The sequence below is a fragment of the Stomoxys calcitrans genome, chromosome 4, assembly GCF_963082655.1.
Source record: "Stomoxys calcitrans chromosome 4, idStoCalc2.1, whole genome shotgun sequence".
NCBI classification, from domain to species: domain Eukaryota; kingdom Metazoa; phylum Arthropoda; class Insecta; order Diptera; family Muscidae; genus Stomoxys; species Stomoxys calcitrans.
The window spans coordinates 100,604,260-100,626,980 of NC_081555.1; the positions used below are offsets into that span (position 1 = coordinate 100,604,260).

Genomic DNA, 22,721 nt, shown 5'->3' on the forward strand with positions numbered 1-22,721 from the left:
CTTATTGTCTGAAAAAAGGTTCGGTTTTCTTAATATTAAATTTAAAAAATTCCTTAATTTATAGTATAAACCAACTTGTTTTTGCAACAATCTCAATAATTTCTCAAAACGTTTAATGGCAAAGGTTTCTTTTGCCGACAGAAAAAAAGCAAATAAACCATAAATCAATTCATATGCAATATAATTTTTGTGTTTATTTCATGAAAAGAAAGAAAAACCCCCATGTAAATTACTTAAATTTATATATGAATATAACAAAAAAAAAAAAAAACAAAACAAAAAATAGAAAAAATCCAGAAAAAAAAGAAATTTACTTAATTTAAAATGAAATCTAAGCTAAAAACAAAAAAAAAAAGTGGAAAAACTAATAACCTTATACAGAAAATATAAGTGAAAAAATTGTAAGAAAATCAATCTAACTCAAATTCTAATTGTTTAATTTAAACATATTTCAAGCTAACTTCTTATTTTTCTTACTTACCGCCTAAAAATTTGCAATTTTCTTAAAAAAAAAACTTAAAAAGTATTTTTTTCGTCATATTATTGAAAATATTACTTTTAAGCTCAAGTTTATTTAGATTTGTATTTTTTTTTTTTGTAATTTAAAACTACATAAATAATTATTTAATAAATATTTTTTAATTTCTTTTTAAGTATAAGCAATATTTTAGAATTTGTTTCGTCTTTATACATACGTCGCATCATCTAGACCTTGTAAGCAATCATAAATATTTTTTTTATTATTTGTAATACATAATTAAATTATATACAAAACTTGTAAGCTTATACTATAATGTATTTTTAAAAGAAACTAATTTCAATAATTTTTATTTGCGCCCATGTTTTAAGTAGCTTATGCAATGTTGATAAACACAAGATAAGAAAAAAAACGTAACAGAAAACTCATTATCAATAACGAAAAAATTCAAACAAGTAATGACACAAAACAAATGAGATCTAAGCTTTTATATATTAAGAAGATGAGAACGAAAGAAATCCTCTCCCAGCCCTCCCATTTTCTTTATATTTTGTTTATTTGTAATACTTTATTATAATTATACTTAATGCTTAAATTAAAATTGAAACATTTTGTTTAAAAACCATACGAAAAAAAATGAAAGAAAGAAACTCCGAAAAATTGTGTCATTTTATGATTTTTTTATAATAAAAAAAGAAAATGTTTAAATAAAAATAATTTTACAAAAATTTACATATAATTTTGAGTTTTTTATTTGGGGGAAAAATTAAAAACAAAAAACATCAAAAATAATGAAAGCGCAGTAATTTTTATTATTTTGAATTTAACGGAAAAAATTCGTCGGATCTGGCAACACTGTGTGTGAAAAATTCAAATTCCAGCGGATCTGGCAACACTGGCATATGTGTACATTCAGCGCCATCTAGTGATAACTTGGTTTTTGAAAATAGAAATTCAAAAACCCAAATACCACTAGATGGCGCTGGCTGTACACACATGGCAGTGCTGCTAAGTTCCATCAAAATGGCAGGACTTTATTTCAAAATTTCCGTTAAATTTGAATTATTTTCCAACCATCTCTAATGCATTTTAAGCACATTTCAACCAGAATCAAAGACTTTAAAGATAATTTTTTGTTAATTTCTTTGTTTTTATTGGGATTTCAAAAGTTTATTAACTAAATTTCATAGAAATAGGTATATTTTTAAAGATGTTTGGTGTATAAAACATATATGTATGTAGTATTGGCTGCTGATATAACTGTTTGTGAGTTATCCATCGGTTTGGTAAAAGGGGAACATTACTAAAAGTATTATAAATCGTCAATGTAGTGACGACTGTGGTCTACGTTGGTCTCAAAAACTGTAAGAGAAAAAAATTATTAATGAATTTAATAACAAATTGAAGATCTTCAATGCTATTAGTTCTATATTTCAATGAGTATGAATGTTAATTTCAATGAAACTTGATCCAAAGGCAAAATCAAATTGAAATGCAAATTTTAGTGCATTTTTTTCTTTCAAGATAACATTTCAATGAAATTTTCTCTAAATACCGGTAAATAAAACAGATTCAAGACAAAGCAAAATTTCAAAACGTTTTCTCCACGGATAATATACCCATTACAATTTTCTCAAAATTACAATATGCAATGCCTCGTTTTGTTTAAGGCCTTTCTATTCCCACAACCATAGGATAGGGGGTATATTCATTTAGTCATTTCGTTTGCAACACATCGAAATATCAATTTCCGATACTACAAAATATATATATTTCGGATCGTCGTAAAATTCTAAGACGATTTAACGATGTTCGTGTATCTGTCCGTCCGTATGTTGTAATCACTCTACAGCCTTCAAAAATTGAGATATTGATCTAAAATTTGGCACAGATACGTCTTTTTGACAGTTTTTAAACAGTTTAAACAGTTTTTCTTAAAATTTACACTTTAATTTTTTTTGCATTTTTTTAGGAAAGGGGGTAACCTTATGAAAATTTAAATTTTTGATGCCTCGAAAAATTTTGAGTTAAGCATACTGAGGTGAAGATTTTAGCGAAAAATGCGGTGTATTGCAATCCCAGAGCGTTTTGCTCAAAATATAAGCACAAAATCGCAAAATTGAAATTCAAAACCTGTTTATTTTTGGGCAAATAGTCATAGTCGTTTTCAAGGTCGAAAACGCTGTAACTGCTTCACTTTTTCGGATTTAAAAAATCTAAACGCAGTTCGCGGATGGAAATTCGAAGAGGAGTCTTGAAGTAAACAGTTTTTCTTAAAATTTCCACTTTTATTTTTTTTTGCATTTTTTTAGGAAAGGGGGTAACCTTATGAAAATTTAAATTTTTGATGTCTCAAAAAATTTTGAGTTGAGCATATAGAGGTGAAGATTTTAGCGAAAAATGCGATGTATTGCAATCCCAGAGCGTTTTGCTCAAAATATAGGCAAAAATCTCAAAATTGATATTCAAAACTTGATTTTTTTGGGCAAATAGTCATAGTCGTTTTCAAGGTCGAAAACGCTGTAACTGCTTTAATTTTTCGGATTTAAAAAATCTAAACGCAGTTCGCGGATGGAAATTCGAAGAGGAGTCTTGAAGTAAACAGTTTTTCTTAAAATTTACACTTTTATTTTTTTTGCATTTTTTTAGGAAAGGGGGTAACCTTATAAAAATTTAAATTTTTGATGCCTCAAAAAATTTTGAGTTGAGCATATAGAGGTGAAGATTTTAGCGAAAAATGCGATGTATTGCAATCCCAGAGCGTTTTGCTCAAAATATAGGCAAAAATCTCAAAATTGATATTCAAAACTTGATTTTTTTGGGCAAATAGTCATAGTCGTTTTCAAGGTCGAAAACGCTGTAACTGCTTCACTTTTTCGGATTTAAAAAATCTAAACGCAGTTCGCGGTTGGAAATTCGAAGAGGAATCTTGAAGTAAACAGTTTTTCTTAAAATTTACACTTTTATTTTTTTTGCATTTTTTTAGGAAAGGGGGTAACCTCACTTTTTCGGATTTAAAAAATCTAAACGCAGTTCGCGGATGGAAATTCGAAGAGGAATCTTGAAGTAAACAGTTTTTCTTAAAATTTTCACTTTTATTTTTTTTTTTTGCATTTTTTTAGGAAAGGGGGTAACCTTATGAAAATTTAAATTTTTGATGCTTCAAAAAATTTTGAGTTGAGCATACAGAGGTGAAGATTTTAGCGAAAAATGCGGTGTATTGCAATCCCAGAGTGTTTTGGGGAAATTATAAGCTCAAAATCGCTAATTTGATATCCAATTTAGTTTTTTTCGGGCAAATAGTCAAAATCGTTCTCAAGGTCGAAAACTTGACTTTTTCGGATTTACAAAATCAAAACGCAGTTCACGGTTGGAAATTCGAAGAGGAATCTTCAAATAAACAGTTTTTTGAGAATTTTTTAATTATTGATAAAATATTATAAAAAATATGTATCTCGGTAGCAAGTTCTTAACTTATAATAATTCTTGAATTATTTCCTATTGCAACATTTTCGATTTTCGTCACTGACAAATGTTTACTGAGAAGCAACAATCTCTCTGTAATTTCCTAGGCAACCGAAATTGATGTTACATTGGTTGCCGCGTTGACGACGTTCAACAAATGAAAGCAAGCAAAAGTTGAAATTAAGAATTGGAATTGCATTTGGATTTGTTTGGGTTTGACGTTTGGTGGAGGAGTTCCATAAATGCCACAACTGTATATGCAAAGGCACTGAGGAGGATTTGTGTGTTGTGGTGTGTGTGTGTGATTCTGTTGATTCTTGTGTTGTTATGCCATTCGATGGATGTATTGTAGTTGCTGCCACCAAAGACACAAATAAAACTTTTCACTTTTCGCAACAACGAAAACGAACGTCATCAGCCATAAATTGGAGAAATTAAGCAAGGCGGCGAAGTGAAGAAAGAAAGAAAATTGAGACACAAACTTTAAGTAAAAGTGCGATTAAAAAACGGAAGTTTTAAAAACATATTTGCCACGCAGACCCCCACACGAATGAAACAGTAGAAAACAAAGAAAGGAAAGGGTTTCCTCCTTGGACTATGACGCAAGAATCTGTTCGTAGGTCAAATGCCAGCTATTCCAACATGTATGGCAGGTAAGAGTTGTAGCTCATAATGCCGTTTGCCATTTCATTTAAATAGTCCTTTGCTTTAGAGTCAACAACAATATGGCCCATGAACGCATGAAGGTGTACTTCTGCACCGACTTGGATAAATCAGTGCTGGTGAATAATTTTGAAAAGCGAGGCTGGAGCCAGGTCAGTGCCGATGATGATTGGAATTTCTATTGGGCCGGAGTGCAGACATGCCGCAACATTTTCAGTGTGGACAGTGGCTATCGCATGAATGACAATCAAATGATCAATCACTTCCCCAATCACTATGAGTTGTCGCGCAAGGACTTGCTGGTGAAGAATATCAAAAGATATCGCAAGGATTTGGAACGTGATGGCAATGCTTTGGCCGAAAAGTCCGATGGCAGCTGGTCCGGAGGCACTCGTTATTTATATTTGGATTTTATACCGGTGACATTTGTACTCCCCGCCGATTACAATATGTTTGTGGAGGAGTATCGCAAGAATCCTCAGAGCACCTGGATCATGAAGCCATGTGGCAAATCTCAAGGTGCTGGCATTTTTCTTATCAATAAATTGTCAAAGTTGAAGAAATGGTCGCGAGAGGCCAAAGGAGCCTTCCATCCGCAGATAGCCAAGGAGAGCTATGTCATCTCTCGTTACATTGATAATCCTTTATTGATTGGTGGCAAGAAATTCGATTTGCGTTTATATGTCTTGGTCACCTCATTTCGTCCTCTCAAGGCTTATCTTTTCAAACAGGGCTTTTGTCGTTTTTGCACAGTGAAATATGATACCAGCATGACGGAGTTGGATAATATGTATGTGCATTTGACCAATGTCAGTGTGCAAAAGCATGGGGTGAGTAGAAAATCAAAATTGGATAATATTTAAAAAATTGTAAAGAAAAATTTTTGTAAGAAATTTTTGTCAAAATTTTATTTCTTAAGAAAATTTTTGTAAATTTTTTCATTTTTATTAAATTTTTTCTGTTGGATTCATCCAGCTTAGACCAATGGCCTTTATTTACTTGCTTCTCTTTCACAAAGAAAAGTAAAACAACAAAAACCGTTCAAAAAGTTTTGGCTATGTGGTGTGTTAAATGTGTATTGGGGCGGCCTTGGAGGCTAATCAGATTGATATGCCACCAAAAGATTACATGCTTCCACCTACTCACTAATTAGTGAGCTGTGCAATGGTAGAAGTATGTCCTTCGAATGAAATGTTGGGTCTTACTAGTCCATCCTTTCAATCCTTGGGTCTTATTAGTCAACCCTGCGCATAAGAAAGGATTGACTAATAAGACCCAACGCTGGTTATTATCTCATTGATAAACTCAACTTGAATCGAAAAGCATTCATTGATGTGTGAGAAGTTTGCCCTCTGATCGGTTTCTGGGCAAATTTTTACCCTACTCCCAAATGCCTTTCCTTTGAGTCCTATATTACCGTAAATATTTCCGGTATAGGGGGTATTTCGGGGGTGGTCACTTGGCTACTTTCAAAAACATTTCATATGAGCCCCATAATGGCATGATCGGTAAATAAGTAGTGTTTGAGGGTGGGGTGTCTTTGCCCCGAAAATGAATATCAATTTCCCGAAAATCAATCAATTTCCACCCCAAATAGCTTTTATATAATAGGGAGATATGCGCTGGGGCGTCTTCCCAAACAAATTTCTCTATATTGTCGTGATTGATCCCTATATCTATTAGACGGGTTTTGGCCCCCGCGGCACACGACCTCAACAATAGAAACCAAGTTTTGCTTTTGATGAATTTGAGAGTGCAAAAAAATGTCGAACGAATCACATTACCACCCACCGATATCTGGTATTTTTAGATGAGAGAGTAGATGAGAGATTTCGACTCAAATATGGCTATCAAATTCGTGCCACTCTCCCAAAATCTCTTTAATTTGAGCCCCATATTGCCATGGTCGGTAAATATGAACCGTTTGAAGGGTGTTTTGGGGCTGCGGCGGCCACAGGCACTTTGACCAGAAAATAGATATCAAATTCGTTTTTTACTCGCAAATGGCGTTGATTTGAGCTCCATATTGCCATAATCGAAAATGAAGTTCAGTTTAGGGGGTACTTTAGGGCGCACCCCCAAACAAATTGGATATCAAAATCGTTTTCTACTCTCAAATACCTTTCATTTGAGTCCCATATTGCTATAATAGCTAAGATATTTGACGTATTTTAAGGAGGAATGTCAATATGGGGGAATTTCGGGGTTGGGGCAGCCCGATGGGTACTTAGATTCAAAATTTAATACCATATTCGTATTCTACTTTCCAACACCTTTTATTTGATACCCATACTAGCCCATTCGGTTTACTTTTGATTTTGGTTGGTGTTTTTGCCAAAAGGACGAGGGTCCGCCCCCTTCTAATGTCGAAGAATTATATAGCCTATGTTTCCTTCCAGACCAACCTACACAATATGCGAAAATTTTGAGAAAATCGGTTCTGCCGTTTTTGACGGAACAATCAAACCGAGTCCCATATATCCGTGATTGGCTAATGTGCCCATTTTGGACATTTTTGGGGGAGTGGGCTGACCCCCTATACGTTGACATAAATTTGTATACCAGATTCGTTATCTACTCCCGGATACTTTTTATTTGATACCCATATTGTCCTTATCGGTCCACTTTTGCTTTTGGGTGGTGTTTTTGGGGTTAAGGTGGGAGAGTCCGCCCCCTTCCAATATTAAAAAATTATAAAGCCTATTTCTCCTTCCTGGTTATATTCGTAATCAACTCTCGAATACCTTTCATTTGAGTCCCTTATTGTCATGATCTTCCAATAAACCAATTTTAGGGGTTTTTAGGGTTGGGGCGGCCCCCCAGTCACTTGGACCCAATTTTCAATGTGAAATTCGTACTCTATTCCCGAAAACCTTTCATTTGAGTAGCATATTGTCCCAATCGGTGCACTTTTATTTTTGGGCAGTACTTTTGGGTTAGGGGGAGGGTCCGCCCCCCTTCCGATATCAAAAAATTACATAGCCTTTGTTTCCTTCCAGATCAACCTACACAATCTGTGAAAATTTCAAGGTAATCAGTTCCACCGATTTTGTGTCTATGGGGAACAAACAAAAGCAAATTGATTTTCATAACTTTTAGGTAAAGGTGGTGTTTCCAATTCAGACTCTGACAGTGACCGTGTCAATGAAACAGTCATCACAGCCGAGTCGAGAGATGAGGACAGCGGGCTTTGCTAAGCTCACAAGAAGACCGAGAAAACACAATCGGGCAAAATTGCAGTATGCTGGTAATTATCTGATATTTTAACCACTTCCATGGAAGTTGGGAAGAAAATCAGATCTCCCGATGAGCATAACAATGCTTAAACGCCTTCAAGTACTCTGGAAAGACCAAACTAGCCCTCTCTTAATGGAGACTCAAGACAGTCTGCTGCGGAGAGAGACAAAGCATTATGAGTACAGAGGGCACATCTTGATACTGCGCTTTGTATCACCAGAATGTATTAAGACCGTCAAAAAACTCATTGGAAGTATTCACACTCCCTGGGAGGACACAAAGCTCCACGTAATGAGAAAGATTGACATCCCCCAACTCACAAAGACGATGGTCTATATCAGTGGATGGGGTAGTAAATTCGCACACGAAAGTCTTAAACAATAGAGGTCTCCCACAGGAAGGAGAAGGATAAATGAACTATCCTCCCAGGAACCACACTCCCTGGGAGGACACAAAGCTCGACGTAGTGAGAAAGATTGACATCCCCCAGCTCACAAAGACGATGGTCTATATCAATGGATGGGGTAGTAAATTCGCACGCGAAAGCCTTAGACAAGAGAGGTCTCCCACAGGAAGGAGAAGGATAAATGAACTATCCTTGTGATGGGCTTGACCAAGTCTGCATGACAAGTTTGGCAAGGCTTAGTTGTGAGCACTACACAGGGTGGAACATTGAGGTCCAATCTGGGTGATGTTCATTGCTATCACGAGAAGCTTAGCTGTGAGCTACCGGGCGCGTCCACAGTTAACGGATGGTGGAATGCTTCGTATACGAAGTAGCTGCAACGGCAGTCGCTGACAATTAGCGGGATCGAGCGGAAAGTCTCAGTGAGAGGCCAGGAGGCACCGGCTCTCGCACAAATACTGAGGTCGTATGATGCTCGATATGACAAGGGGGGGTTATTGGCGCCTTTCAATAACCAATGGCTACCCAGTTGATATAGCTTGCACTCCTACAGAAGCTTAACGAGGATCGCCACCTGCACATGATAATGTGGCTACAACAAAACCAACAACAAATTTGGCTATGACTAAAAATGTGGCTACAACAACAAGTTTGGCTAAGACTAAAGGCATGGCGTTCTATGCGTCCCAGCCTTTCTAGGATAAGCAAAGATTTTAACACTAAAACTTCAGACAGTGCAAGGACAGGAGCTTTAATACAGCCTAATGAACATTGAGCTGAACTGAACGCCTGGGTTCGAATTCTGGTGAGACCATCAGAAAAAAAAATTCTGCGGTGGTTTTCGCCTCCTAATGCTGGCAACATTTTTGAGGTACTATGCCATGAAAAACTTCTCTCCAAAGAGACGTCGCTCTGCGGCACGCTGTTCGGACTCGGCTATAAAAAGGAGGTCCTTATCATTGAGCTTAAACTTGAATCGGACTGCACTCATTGATATGTGAGAAGTTTTCCCATGTTCCTTAGTGGAATGTTCATGGGTAACATTTGCAATTTGCATCGAACATTGAGCCGACGTTGAGACCATTACCGACTTTCTCAAGATTAAGAAGACTAGGGTAGGCAAAGATCCTAATATTCGAATATCAGACTGTACAGTAATAGGAGAGTCAATATAGTCTAACGAACAGCGAGCCGAAGCCCATTTACTGGAGGACTTATGTTTGAGGTCATCCAGATACACCTCCACCGGAACGGGATGGCTCCCTTGTGGCTCCCAGGACTAGACCCTAATATTAAAACATCAGGCAGAGCAGTGATAGGAGGCCTAAATTCAACCTAACGATCAGTCGGCAAACGATGAAACCATCACCCACTTCCAAGAAACCCAAGAGCAAATGTTACCAATTGGGTATGCCATCAAACTAGTAACACTTAATTTGTTTTTTTCCTCTTCCAGGGTGAATACAATTCCCTGCATGGTGGCAAGTGGTCCGTCCAAAACTTGGCCCTCTACCTAGAGGGCACACGTGGCAAAGAAGTAACCGATCGTCTGTTTGGTGCAATATCCTGGCTCATAGTTCATTCCCTGCGTGCTGTGGCTCCTGTTATGGCCAGTGATCGTCATTGTTTCGAATGTTATGGCTATGACATTATCATCGATAATAATTTGAAACCATGGCTGGTGGAAGTGAATGCATCACCTTCTCTGACTTCGACAACAGTGACAGATCGCATTTTGAAATATAAATTAATAGATAACATATTGTCCGTTGTCCTGCCACCAGATGGTGTGCCAGAGTGAGTTTTACTAGGGTGTCCTGCATGGGGATGTGTGATAATATTTGATTTCTTTTTGCAGTGTTCGCTGGAATAAAATTCCCAGTGCTGATGCCTTGGGAAATTTTGATCTGTTAATCGATGAGGAATTGGCCGCCCAGGAGGAAGCCCAAAACAGTCAACAAAATAAAAATTCCAAATCTATGGGCAATAGATGGAAGTAGAGCTGAGTCGATTATAGATATGAAATGTTATATTTAAATTTTGTTTTTCAGATACAAGTGCAATTTAGTTTGTAATAAAAATTTATTTAGAGAAATTCGAGAGTGTAGAGCAATAAAAAAACAATTTATGAAATTTTAAAATGTTGCAAAAATTTTATTTTTTTGGGACCAGATAGATAACTACTCGACACTGACAATTTCCTTAAAATTAAATTTTCCACATTTTTAGAGACTAGGTTTTCATAAAAAAATTCTGTTAAAGAATTTTTTATTAAAAATCTTCTAGGACTAAAAATTTGAGGAAATTATTATACAAAAACGCAATTTTTTTAAAAAGTTAACTACAGAAGGTAAGTATAGTAAAAACGGGCCTCCTTAACGTTAACAACCAACGCAAACGAAAAAAGAACCATGATTTGCTGATCTGCATTTGGAATGTTCGAACTCTTTATAGAGAAGGTGCAGTATGCGCGCTGGCGGATATATTGGATAAAGGGTGTTTTTTTTAACTATTATCTTTTGGCAACACTGGTTTAAACAGCTCACGCACGTTTCGTGTTTTGTTTCACGTGTCGAATGCTGGACCAATCGGTCCAGTGCCACGAACGGGACGGTCTATCACATGGCCTTGACTGATTGAAGCCACGACAAATGTGTGCGGTGCCGGCATTCAAATCAGTTGTTGTGCTATGAAGTCTTCGAAATCCATGTTCATGCTCGGCATACGGAAATTCTTCTACGAGTGTCGGGAGGAGTAATGTCTCAAGCGTCTTGGCTACTGTGAGAGAAGGGAGACCGGTCTGTACGACTCCGCCAAACTCGGGTCCTTCCGAGATTTCACTAACGAGATCACTCTGCCCATGTTCCAGACATCGGGTAATATACGAGTGTTCAAAGACAGGCTGAGGACAGTAGTAAGGTACTCAAGTTCAGGTAAATTCAGATTGGGCCCCGTCAGGACCTTACGCCTTAGATGATATTCGTAACTTGGCCCACGGTTAATTGTGATAGCTGTCCATCGGCTCGAAAACCACTGATACGGCGAATGGTCTTCAAGCTGGTCTGCCAAAGCTATGCTCCGCTGGTCGTTACATAGGGGAGAATGCCATGAAATGTGATGGGCATTAAAGTCAGTGGGGTCGTACAACAAAACCCATCACATTCGTCTGCGAGTATCACTGCCTGTGCTGGAAAATTGGGTTCGACCGGCTGGTATAAAGCGAGAGTGAGATATGGGACCAGAAACTGCAGACAGCATGCCGAGCGAAATCGCCGAGAAAATCCCCTCGGTACAGAGGACGGTGACTCTTAGAGTCATATCATCCTACCAGACATTGGCGGAGCCCGCAGCCCGCAGCCCTTGTAATAGCCGGAATGTTTCCGATAGACCTACAGGTCATGGATCTAGCTAAGCTCTACTCTACACCGCGAAGTGCAATACCTAGAGAGGACAGGGTGAGATTCAAACGCATCATATTCGGGTTATATGAGAGGAGACTATCGAGGAATGGCAAATGAGCAACGGGCCAGGTGGACGCGACTACTAATAATGCCCGATGTACGGATGTGGAGAGAAAATACCTGCATAGAATGGGCAAATGCTCTTCAAGCAGGTACATTAATGAGGAGCTAGAAGTTGTAGAACTCACATTCTTCCACTGCGAGCGCTGGGTTGAAAGACGCAGGGAATTGGAAACAGCGATTGGTGACGTTTTGCCTGAGACAATGGTCCAGAGGATACTGGAAGACGAGTGGAAGTGGAAGGCGGTGAGGAGATACGCCGAACAAGTGCTGCGCAAAAAGAGGATAGACCTGGACTCAGTGGCGTAGAGTATGTATGCGGGGGTCTGGACGCAGACACACAGCCTAATTCTGAAAACCCTCGGGGAATAAACTCCCAGTGAATTTTTCCCCTCTTGTAAAATTCTCCTATTCCAAACAAGGAGGGGAAGGAATATTCTGGGAGAGGGAAAATCAAATTTTCGAAATCAGCTGTTTTGGCACCAGCTGATTTTGTTTTGATCATAAATTACATTTATTTTTGCAAACTTTAAACGTGCAATATTGTATCGCGAATAAATTAATAAATAATTAAATGTAGAACAAACAAGTAAAAAGGCGTTAAGTTCGGCCGGGCCGAACTTTGGATACCCACCACCTCGGGTATATATGTAAACCACCTTTCATCAAAATTCGGTGAAAATTTCATACCTTATACTCATATACCTCATACCGATCTGAACTTTATACGACACGGATGTCGAAAAGCCGAACATAAGTCACTGTGTCAAATTTCAGTGAAATCGGATTATAAATGCGCCTTTTATGGGGCCAAGACTTTAAATCGAGATATCGGTCTACATGGCAGCTATATCCAAATCTGGACCGATTTGGGCCAAGTTGCATAAACATGTCGAAGAGCCTAACACTAAGCACTGTCCTAAATTTCGGCGAAATCGGACAATAAATGCCTCTTTTATGGGCCCTAAACCTTAAATCCAGAGATCGGTCTATATGGCAGCTATATTCAAATCTGGGCCGATCTGGCCAAAATTGAAGAAGGACGCCGAAGAGCCTAACCAAACTCACTATCTCAAATTTCAGCGACATCGGACAATAAATGCGTCTTTTATGGCCCCAAAACCTAAAACCTAGATATCGGTCTATATGGCAGCTATATCCAAATCTGGACCGATCTGTGCGATATTGCAGAAGTATGTCAAGGGGCTTAACTTAACTCACTGTTCCAAATTTCGGGGACATCGGGCAATAAATGAGCATTTTATGGGCCCAAAACCATAAATCAAGAAATCGGTCTATATGGCAGCTATATCCAAATTTGAAACGATCTGGACCAAATTGAAGAAACATGTCGAAGGGCCTAACACATCTCACTGTCCCAAATTTCAGCAAAATCGGATAATGAATGTGGCTATTATGGGCCTTACACCATAAATCGGAGGATCGATCTATATGGCAGCTATATCCAAATCTGGACCGATCTGAGCCAAATTAACGAAGGATGTCGATGGGCCTTACACAATTCACTGCCCCGAATTTCATCAAAATCGGATAATAAATGTGGCTTTTGTGGGCCTAAGACCTTAAACCGGAGGATCGGTCTATATGACAGCTATATCCAAATCTGAACCGATCTGGACCAAATTAGAGAAACGTGTCAAAGGGCCTAAGACAACTCACTGTCCCAAATTTCAGCGAAATCGGACCATAAATGTGGCTTTTATGGGCCTTAGACCCTACATCGGAGGATCGGTCTATATGGCAGCTATATCCAAATCTGGACCGATCTGAGCCAAATTGACAAAGGATGTCGAAGGGCCTAACACAACTCATTGTCCCAAATTTCAACAAAATTGGAAAATAAATGTGGCTTTTATGGGCCTAAGACCCTAAATCGGCGGATCGGTCTATATGGGGGCTATATCAAGATATAGTCCGATATAGCCCATCTTCGAACTTGACCTGCTTATAGACAAAAAAAAGAATCTGTGCAAAATTTCAGCTCAATATCTCTATTTTTAAAGACTGTAGCGTGATTTCAACAGACAGACGGACGGACATGGCTAGATCGTCTTAGATTTTTGCGCTGATCAAGAATATATATACTTTTTAGGGTCGGAAATGGATATTTCGATGTGTTGCAAACGGAAAGACAAAATTAATATACCCCCATCCTTCGGTGGTGGGTATAAAAATCATATCGAAAGTGCAAAATATGTTTAGTATGGCGTTTATAATCTCAGCAGCTGAAGAAAACGAGGCAGTGCAACAACAGGTGAAGATGGAACAAAGGGCACCAAGGAGAAAGCTGCGAGATGCTATTGACCCCTCGGAATTACCTAAAACTTTGTAAGTACATGTGTAAATATATGCTTATTAAATACTTATACTTACTTCCCACATTCTACCATCACAAAAGACGTTTGCAGTAGCCCCTATAGTGTAGTTAAGTGCGGCATTGCGTCTCATTGTCGAAGGTGGTTACCAAACAGGAATAGGTAAAGATTGTGACTTGTCAAAGTTCTGGCGGAAGTGATACAGATATTTGAAGAAAACCTACGCCTAAGATGGATAAGATTCTGCAGAACAGAAAATGAAAAAAGGAAAATTGCACGAGCTTTTATACAAAACATGGTATTCCAAGTGTTATGGGTTGTGTTGACGGAACCCGAATGTCCGAATTATCGCACCCAGTACTAATAAACATTTGTATTACAATAAGAAAGGATACTACAGGTTGTAGGAATGCTGGTAAGAATTTTCACCTCATTTGATCCTCATAGCGATAAATAATATAAAAATTACAGGTCCATGACCATGAGCTTAGGATTCAATATGTAGACGCATCAGATCCCGGCGCGTGCCACGATTCATTCATTTGGAATACCAGCGAATTGCGAGCTCACCTAGAAGAACAATATACAAGAGGTAGTAGCAGCTATTGGTATGACTTTAATTGAGAAAATAATGTAATGTAACAATGCAATTTTTACCAGGAGATGCAGGATATGCTTTAGAACCATGGCTGATGACAACTCATAAAAGTCCACAGGATGGATCTGTTGAATACAAGTTTAACGAAGTCCATTCTAAATGCCGCAATGTAATTGAACATACTAATGGCGTAGGTGGAGGTGCATCCAGAAAAGGCAACTAAAAATAATTTTTAAGTTTAAAATAATAGAACAATGAATTAGCACAACCACATTTTATTTATAACAAACTAAAAAAATGTTTACCATTAAATAAAACAAGTAAAAGCGTGCTAAGTTCGGCCGGGCCGAATTTTATATACCCACCACCATGGATCGCATTTGTCGAGTTCTTTTCCCGGCATCTCTTCTTAGGCAAAAAAAAGGATATAAGAAAAGATTTGCTCTGCTATTAGAGCGATATCAAGATATGGTCCGGTTTGGACCACAATTAAATTATATGTTGGAGACCTGTGTAAAATGTCATCCAATTCGAATAAGATTTGCGCCCTTTGGGTCCAAGAAGTAAAATAGAGAGATCGATTTATATGGGAGCTGTATCGGCCTATAGACCGATTCAGACCATAATAAACACGTATGTTAATGGTCATGAGAGAATCCGTCGTACAAAATTTCTGGCAAATCGGATAATAATTGCGACCTCTAGAGGCTCAAGAAGTCAAGACCCAAGATCGGTTTATATGACAGCTATATAAGGTTATGGACCGATTTGAACCATACTTGGCACAGTTGTTGGATATCGTAACAAAACACGTCGTGCAAAATTTCATTCCAATCGGATAAGAATTGCGCACTCTAGAGGCTCAGGAAGTCAAGACCCAAGATCGGTTTATATGGCAGCTATATCAGGTTATAAACCGATTTGAACCATACTTGGCACAGTTGTTGGATATCATAACAAAACACGTCGTGCAAAATTTCATCCCAATCGGATAAGAATTGCGCACTCTAGAGGCTCAAGAAGTCAAGACCCAAGATCGGTTTATATGGCAGCTATATCAAAACATGGACCGATATGGCCCATTTACAATACCAACCGACCTACACTAATAAGAAGTATTTGTGCAAAATTTCAAGCGGCTAGCTTTACTCCTTCGGATATTAGCGTGCTTTCGACAGACAGACGGACGGACATGGCTAGATCGACATAAAATTTCACGACGATCAAGAATATATATACTTTATGGGTCTCAGACGAATATTTCGAGTAGTTACAATCAGAATGACGAAATATGTATACCCCCCATCTTATGGTGGAGGGTATAAAAAAAACATAAAAATTCAGGTACGAATGATATTCTTAGATTTCAGTCATAAATTTTAAACTTTTATCTACTTATACTTATAAATTTTTAAATTCTTCTATTTCTAGCAGTCTTCAGATTCTTTAAATTTTGTCCTCAACTTCCCTAAGGCGCAACTGTCCCATTACTAAATTGTGCCGATTTTGTTGTCTCAATTCCTCTTTCCATGAATCATAAAGGCGGTCAAAGGATCGATAAAGCTTTTTTTGTATTTTGATGCCGGTATTCCTTAGCATCCAGCATTTGTTTTCATTTGTATTCCATTGTCATTGTCATTTCATTTGTAACTACTCAAAATATTCGTCTGAGACCCCATAAAGTATATATATTCTTGATCGTCGTAATATTTTATGTCGACCTAGCCATGTCCGTTCATATGTCTGTCGAAAGCACGCTAACTTTCGAAGGAGTAAAGCTAGCTGCTTGAAAGCGATCTGGGATCTTGAGTTCTTGAGCCTCTAGGGGTCGCAATTATTATCCGATTTGCCTGACATTTTGTACGACGGGTCCTCTCATGACCATCAACATACCTGTTTATTATGGTCTGAATCGGCCTGATACAGCTCCAATATAAATCGATCTCTCTATTTTACTTCTTGAGCCCCCAAAGGGCGCAATTCTTATTCGAATTGGCTGAAATTTTACACAGGTCTCCAACATATATTGTTATTGTGCTCCGAACTGGACCATATCTTGATATCGTTCTTATAGCAGAGCAAATCTTTTGTTTAATCCTTTTTTTTTGCCTAAGAGGAGATGCCGGAAAAAGAACTCAACATATGCGATCCATGGTGGGTTTATAAGATTCGTCCCGGCCGAACTTAGTACGCTTTTACTTGTTGGAGAGTGATCTCTTCTGCAAGAACTTAATTAGTAGAAATATTTCTCAGCGCTTCCCTTGACGCGTTTATTTACCTTTTGTTTGCGGGTGGTATTGAGCTTGTCGTTGCTATTTCAACCACACTAGTTTCGCCCACTTCACCGTCGGATTCCAGCAACTGCATCACTTCAATTGGGACGTTCTCTGCATTCTCGTTCGCAATCTTTGACCAAGTCCCTAATCCAAATTTGTTGACCGCTGCTTTCACAGACTTAAATTGTATATGACCTGCTTGTTACTTGAAAGCTTCTTCTCCAAGTTGGGGCCTCCCATCAGTTCCTCGAGCGTGTCTCAGGTTTTATGCTGATTTCTGCCGCACGTATTTTTTTTTTGGGTCGCACTATAACTTAAAAGTTTGGTTATTAACTATAAACTTAAAACCACAATTTGTTTACCTTCCTTCCTTCCTTCCTGCAGCATTTAATTCCGTCTCCAAATTGTGCCATACCCGATTCAGCTCCTCTTCGCTCCCTTGAAACTATGCTCGAGCAACATCTGCATTTGCATCGTGTTCAAAAGAATATCCTCTGTTTTATGTTTGTTGTTTTCGAACTAAAAGTAAAAAAAATAATTTATTCTATTTATCTTTAATAAATTTAAAAATACTTACATTTTAAGCACAACTTCCTTACAAAAGTTTGGCGGAATTATTCCCAAAATTTATCATCGCATTCTCCCTTTTAATGACATTCACAACAACTACTTTTTTCCCTGGGAAAGTTGCCCCATTTTCGAAGGAATAGGAAAAAAACTCCCAGGGAGATTTTTTTCAGATTTAAGAAAAAGTGAACAGGGAAAAAACTCCCAGGGAATTGTTATTCAGAATAGGGCTGACAATGATGATGATATGGATAATCACCACATATGGGGTCCATCTCGAAGTAATGCATAAGCGGCTCCGTAGTGGAATTAATCTCCAGCGTTGAAACAGGATGGTTTTTTTGCCGGTACCGTTGATAACGGAGTCCGGCATTAGGCGAGAGATGTACTCGTCACATGCGTAAAGCATTTTCCTCCCGGCACGGGATAGCTGTGAGCTGTCACGAGAAGCTTGGCTGCGAGCTATCGGGCGCAGGTTGCAGATAGTGAAATGCTCCATACGGAGTAGCTGCAATGGCAGTCGAGGACAATCAGCGGTATCGTGTGGAGAGTCTCAGTGAGAGGCCGAGCGGCACCGGCTCTTGCACGAATACTAAGTGCCTATGATGCTCGATATAACAAGGAGAGTTTCCGCGGCGATAGGTCCTTCGGACCGGAACGAGCTTTCTCGCCTACAGCAATTTGACGAGGATCGCCACTTCCACATGAAAATGCGGCTACAACCACAAAACTTTCCCATTCTAACCCGCAAAAAAAAATGTTTAGAGGCATTAGGTGTAGCATTAAATTCAGTATATCTGATCTTTATGTTATTTTACTTTGTTGGTTTTGTTTAAAAATAAAACACTTTTCTCTAAATTAATTGTATTTTTTTTATTTTATTTCGCTTTATAACTTATATGAAAAAAATTATATAATTTCGTTTCATTCAAAAGTGATCTTATTATTTGAACATACATATTTTTCTTGGAAAGTAGCTCTATGTAGGTTCCCATAAAAATCTCATCTGTTCACCAATCATCATGTATGTGTTCTTCTAGCCTGATTGCACAGATAAGCTGACGCATATGCCTTATCAGCGTGTCGTCTCTGGTTTTAAAGAGTTCAGCGGGTAACCCGTCGGCTCCTGCTGCCTTGTTGTTCTTTAGCCGGGTCACTGCTACTTGGACCTCATTCTGACTAGTAGGTAAACATTCTATACCATCATCATGGATTGGTTCCGCAATATGCTCTTCGCCGCCAAAGTCGGACACTAGCAGTTGGATTAAATGTTCTTTCCATATCCTCAGCTTGCTAACCAAAGGCATTTGGTGTATCATTAAATTCAGTATATCTGATCTTTACACTATTTCACTTTGTTTGTTTTGTTGAAAAAATAAAACAGTTTCCTCTAAATTAATTTTATGATTTGTTTTATTTTATTTCGCTTTAGGAAAAAAAATTATATTATTTTGTTTCATTCAAAAGTGATCTTATTATTTGAACATACATATTTTTCTTGGAAAGTAGCTCTATGTAGGTTCCCATAAAAATCTCATCTGTTCACCAATCATCATGTATGCGTTCTTCTAGCCTGATTGCACAGCTAAGCTGATGCATATGCCTTATCAGCGTGTCGTCTCTGGTTTTAAATAGTTCAGCGGGTAACCCGTCGGCTCCTGCTGCCTTTTTGGACCTCATTCTGACTAGGAGGTAAACATTCTATACCATCATCATGGATTGGTTCCGCGGTATGCTCTTCGCCGCCAAAGTCGGACACTAGCAGTTGGGTTAAATGTTCTTTCCATATACTCAGCATGCTAACCAAAGGCATTAGGTGTAGCATTAAATTCGGTACATCTGATCTTCACGTTATTTCACTTTGTTTGTTTTTTTTGGAAAAAAAATAAAAAACTTTCCTCTAAATTAATTTTTTGATTTTTTTTATTTTATTTCGCTTTATAACTTAAGGAAAAAAATTATATTATTTCGTTTCTTTTGTTTTTCACACTTTAAACATAAATGATACACTTAGGTGTACGTATAGTTAATCAATGTATGTATGTAGGTATGGGACAAACGTGTGATTCTTCAATTAAGACTAAATATTAAATTGTACAAAAATATGCAAAAGATGTAAAAAAACGGTTAAGTAGGTAGTATGACAAAACATGAATATATAGCTAATAATGAACGACAAAAAAATTACAAGATTTAGTCAATGGAGGACAAGGTTAAAAACAAAAAGAAAATGAAAACAAAAAACAAATTAACTATTTACACACAAATAAACGAAAACAGACATTCAAGTTGTAAAAAACAATAAAATAAAAATAAAAAAGGTAAATAAACATATTAAAACAAATGTGTATTATTAGTAAGGAAATACAGAGATTTATAAATTTAATATAAATTTCATTGTTACAATAAGTTGTAAAAACAAAAGAGAGCAGTAAATATTGCTGCTTTAATTTGTTAGTTGTTTGTAATTTTTGTTTAAAAAAAAAACAAAAATTTGCAACACATTATTATAACGACCGTATTCACAAAACCTAATGAAGCCTTAAAATGGGTTTATTCGACAATTCTATAAAGTAAAACTGTCTAATAAACCTTTTTACAAATCTACATTAAGTTTTGTAAATACCATTGTAAGACTTTAAAAGCAAATAATTCCTACTCTTTATTTTGTAAGCTTCAATATTTATTTTGTTTTTGTTGTTTTTTTTTTCTTTTAAATTAATTTGTATCAATTCGACAAATAGCTTAAGTATAAGTTTTATTTTTTTAGTTGTTTTATAAATCTCTCATTAAACTAAATATTCGTAGTTGTTTGTTTTTTGTATTAGAAATAAAGTGTATATGTATGTATTTGTATTATACATATATACTTTGTCTTTTCTTATTCTATAACTAATTTGGAATGTAGCAATTGCATTCGTGGTTCTAAGTTTTTAAGGGTTTTTGTTAGTTTTCTTGTTTTTTTATTTATTCGTTTGTATTTTTTTTTCTCTATACCAACTGTTTCCTGTTGTTTCTTCTGTCTTCTGTTTTTAGTAGTTTTTAAAATCACAGTTTTCAGTTTTATTTTCGTTTCGATTCATATGCATTTTCATGATTTTCTCTCAAATAGTAAATATAGTTTTCCATCATAAGCCAAGAGATTATTTTACTTTGTTTTCTGCAGCAAATTTGTTGTTATTTTTTGTTAGAAAAATATTTTTTTTGCAGTAATTGTTGTTTTGGGTGTATGTATGTTTGTGTTAATCATTCTGTGTATAAATTAGGTTTCTTTATTTATTCGTAAATTTTCCTTTAGTTTTTATATATATAAATATTAATATATATTTTTTTAATTTATTTTGGTTTGTGTATAATTTTGTTTATAACATTTTTAAGGTCAAATATTTTTAGTGTTTTTTTTTTTTAATTTTCTATGGGCGGTAAAATTGTAGTTATAATTTTGTTTAATACTTTCTTATTTAACAAAGGAAGGAGTGTTCATTCTTAAAGTTATCTAAATGATATTGAAAATATATTATAAATATATAAATTTGTAGTATGTGGGTGAAATGAAAAAAAATTCTAAAAAAATAATAATTAAAAAAATTATTTTTTAAATAACTTTTTTTTTTTAATGTGTTTTTATTTAAATTATTTATTTTAAAAACAATTTTTTTTATATATATTTTTTAATAAATAATTAAAAAAAAATAATTTTGTTTAAAAAATAATTTTGTTAATTTTTTTTTAATAAATTATTTTTTAAAGAACTTTTTTTTTAAATGTTTCTTTTTATTTATTTTGAAAACCAATTTTTTTTTAAATAAATAATTAAAAAAAAAAATAATTTTGTTTAAAAAATAATTTTGTTAAAAAATTTTTTTTTTGTTTATGTTTTGTTGACCTGTTTTCAAATTTCTTCAATTTTTGTTGTATCATATCGGCTATAGGTCCATGAAAACACCAATGTTTCAAGTTTTTTTTTCTTTTCAATATTTCGGTAAACTCCGTCTACCATTTTTAAGGATTTTATGAGTTGTTACACGAACTATGGCCAACAACTCATAAAACCCTTGAAAATGGTAGACGGAGTTTACCGAAATATTGAAAAGAAATAAAAGAAAAATCTTTAAATATTGGTGTTTTCATGGACCTATAGCCGATACGATGCAACAAAAATTTAAGAAAGTTTAAAACAAGTCAACATTACATAAACAAAGAAAAATTTTTTGAAAAAAAAAAATTTAAACAAAATTATTTAAAAAAAAATAAAAAAAAAATTAAAAAAAAATAAAGAGAATATGTATAAAAATTTTTTGTTTTAATTATTATTTTCTAGAATTTTTTTTTTTAAATAACAATTTTTTTTAATATTTCTGTTTTTTAAATATTTTTAAACACAATTTTTTGAATTATAAAAAAAAAATTGAAAACCCATTTTTTTAATTGTTTTATGAAAATAGAATTTTTTTTTGGAAAAATGTATATGTAAATGTATATATATAAATTTGTATGTGGGTGAATTTACAAAAAAATATTGAAACATTATTTTTTTATTTTTTGTTACATTATTTATTAAAGAAAAAAATATTTAAAAAGAAAATAAAAAAAAAAATAAATAAAAAAACAAATATTTTTAAATAGAAATTATTTAAAAAAAAATTTAATTTTTTTTTTATTTATCTTTCTTGTATTAATTTACTAAGAAAAAACTTGTTAAAAAAAATTTTGGGAAAAATAATTTTTTTAAATTGTTTTAGAAAAATGTTTTTTTTTTTGGAAAAATTTATGTTTCAATGCAAGAAAAATTTTAATTATTCCCTAAAACATCCACAGAGATTGTATGTATTTGCACTAATCTTTTGCTTAAATTTTGACAAACTTTCAAATCACACAAAAAGGATACGAAAACTGTACATCATTAGAAGAAAGGGTACCCATTCCCAATAGAAAGGGTACGAAAACTACCCTTTCTAAAAGGAAAACGTGCGAAAACTTCTCATTCCCAAAGGAAAGTGTACGAAAACAATCTTTTCCCAAAGGGCAGGGAATGAAAACAACCTACCCTTTCCCAAAGGAAAGTGTGCGAAGACTACTCTTTCTCATAGACAAGGGTACGAAAACTACCATTTCCCAAAGGAAAGGGCACGAAAAGTATCCTTTCCCAAAGGAGACGGTATGAAAGCTACCCT

The 22,721-nt window shown here is 35.7% G+C and overlaps 1 protein-coding gene and 1 long non-coding RNA gene across 2 annotated transcripts; one reads left to right on the forward strand and one right to left on the reverse strand.

Moving 5' to 3' along the window:
- Positions 1 to 1,604: 1,604 nt before the first annotated feature.
- On the reverse strand, positions 1,605 to 17,144 carry LOC131997308 (uncharacterized). The gene is made up of 4 exons (XR_009398183.1): positions 16,983 to 17,144; positions 14,764 to 14,923; positions 14,165 to 14,676; positions 1,605 to 1,840 (listed from the first exon to the last, which is right to left on the reverse strand). It is a non-coding gene; the product is annotated as an uncharacterized LOC131997308 (long non-coding RNA).
- LOC106083209 (polyglutamylase complex subunit TTLL1) lies at positions 3,988 to 10,349 on the forward strand. The gene is made up of 4 exons (XM_013246098.2): positions 3,988 to 4,596; positions 4,656 to 5,436; positions 9,706 to 10,046; positions 10,108 to 10,349. Exons 1-4 carry the CDS (start codon positions 4,541 to 4,543, stop codon positions 10,247 to 10,249), a joined length of 1,320 nt encoding a protein of 439 aa, XP_013101552.1. The 5' UTR covers positions 3,988 to 4,540; the 3' UTR covers positions 10,250 to 10,349.
- Positions 17,145 to 22,721: the final 5,577 nt, after the last annotated feature.

What these genes read in the sequence shown, in the direction of transcription:
- LOC106083209 (XM_013246098.2), top strand. Translation starts at nt 4,541, where the DNA reads ATGACGCAAGAATCTGTTCGTAGGTCAAATGCCAGCTATTCCAACATG. An exon ending in TCAGTGTGCAAAAGCATGGG is followed by an intron (nt 5,437 to 9,705) that starts GTGAGTAGAAAA and finishes TTCCTCTTCCAG; the next exon opens with GGTGAATACAATTCCCTGCA. An exon ending in CCACCAGATGGTGTGCCAGA is followed by an intron (nt 10,047 to 10,107) that starts GTGAGTTTTACT and finishes TTCTTTTTGCAG; the next exon opens with TGTTCGCTGGAATAAAATTC.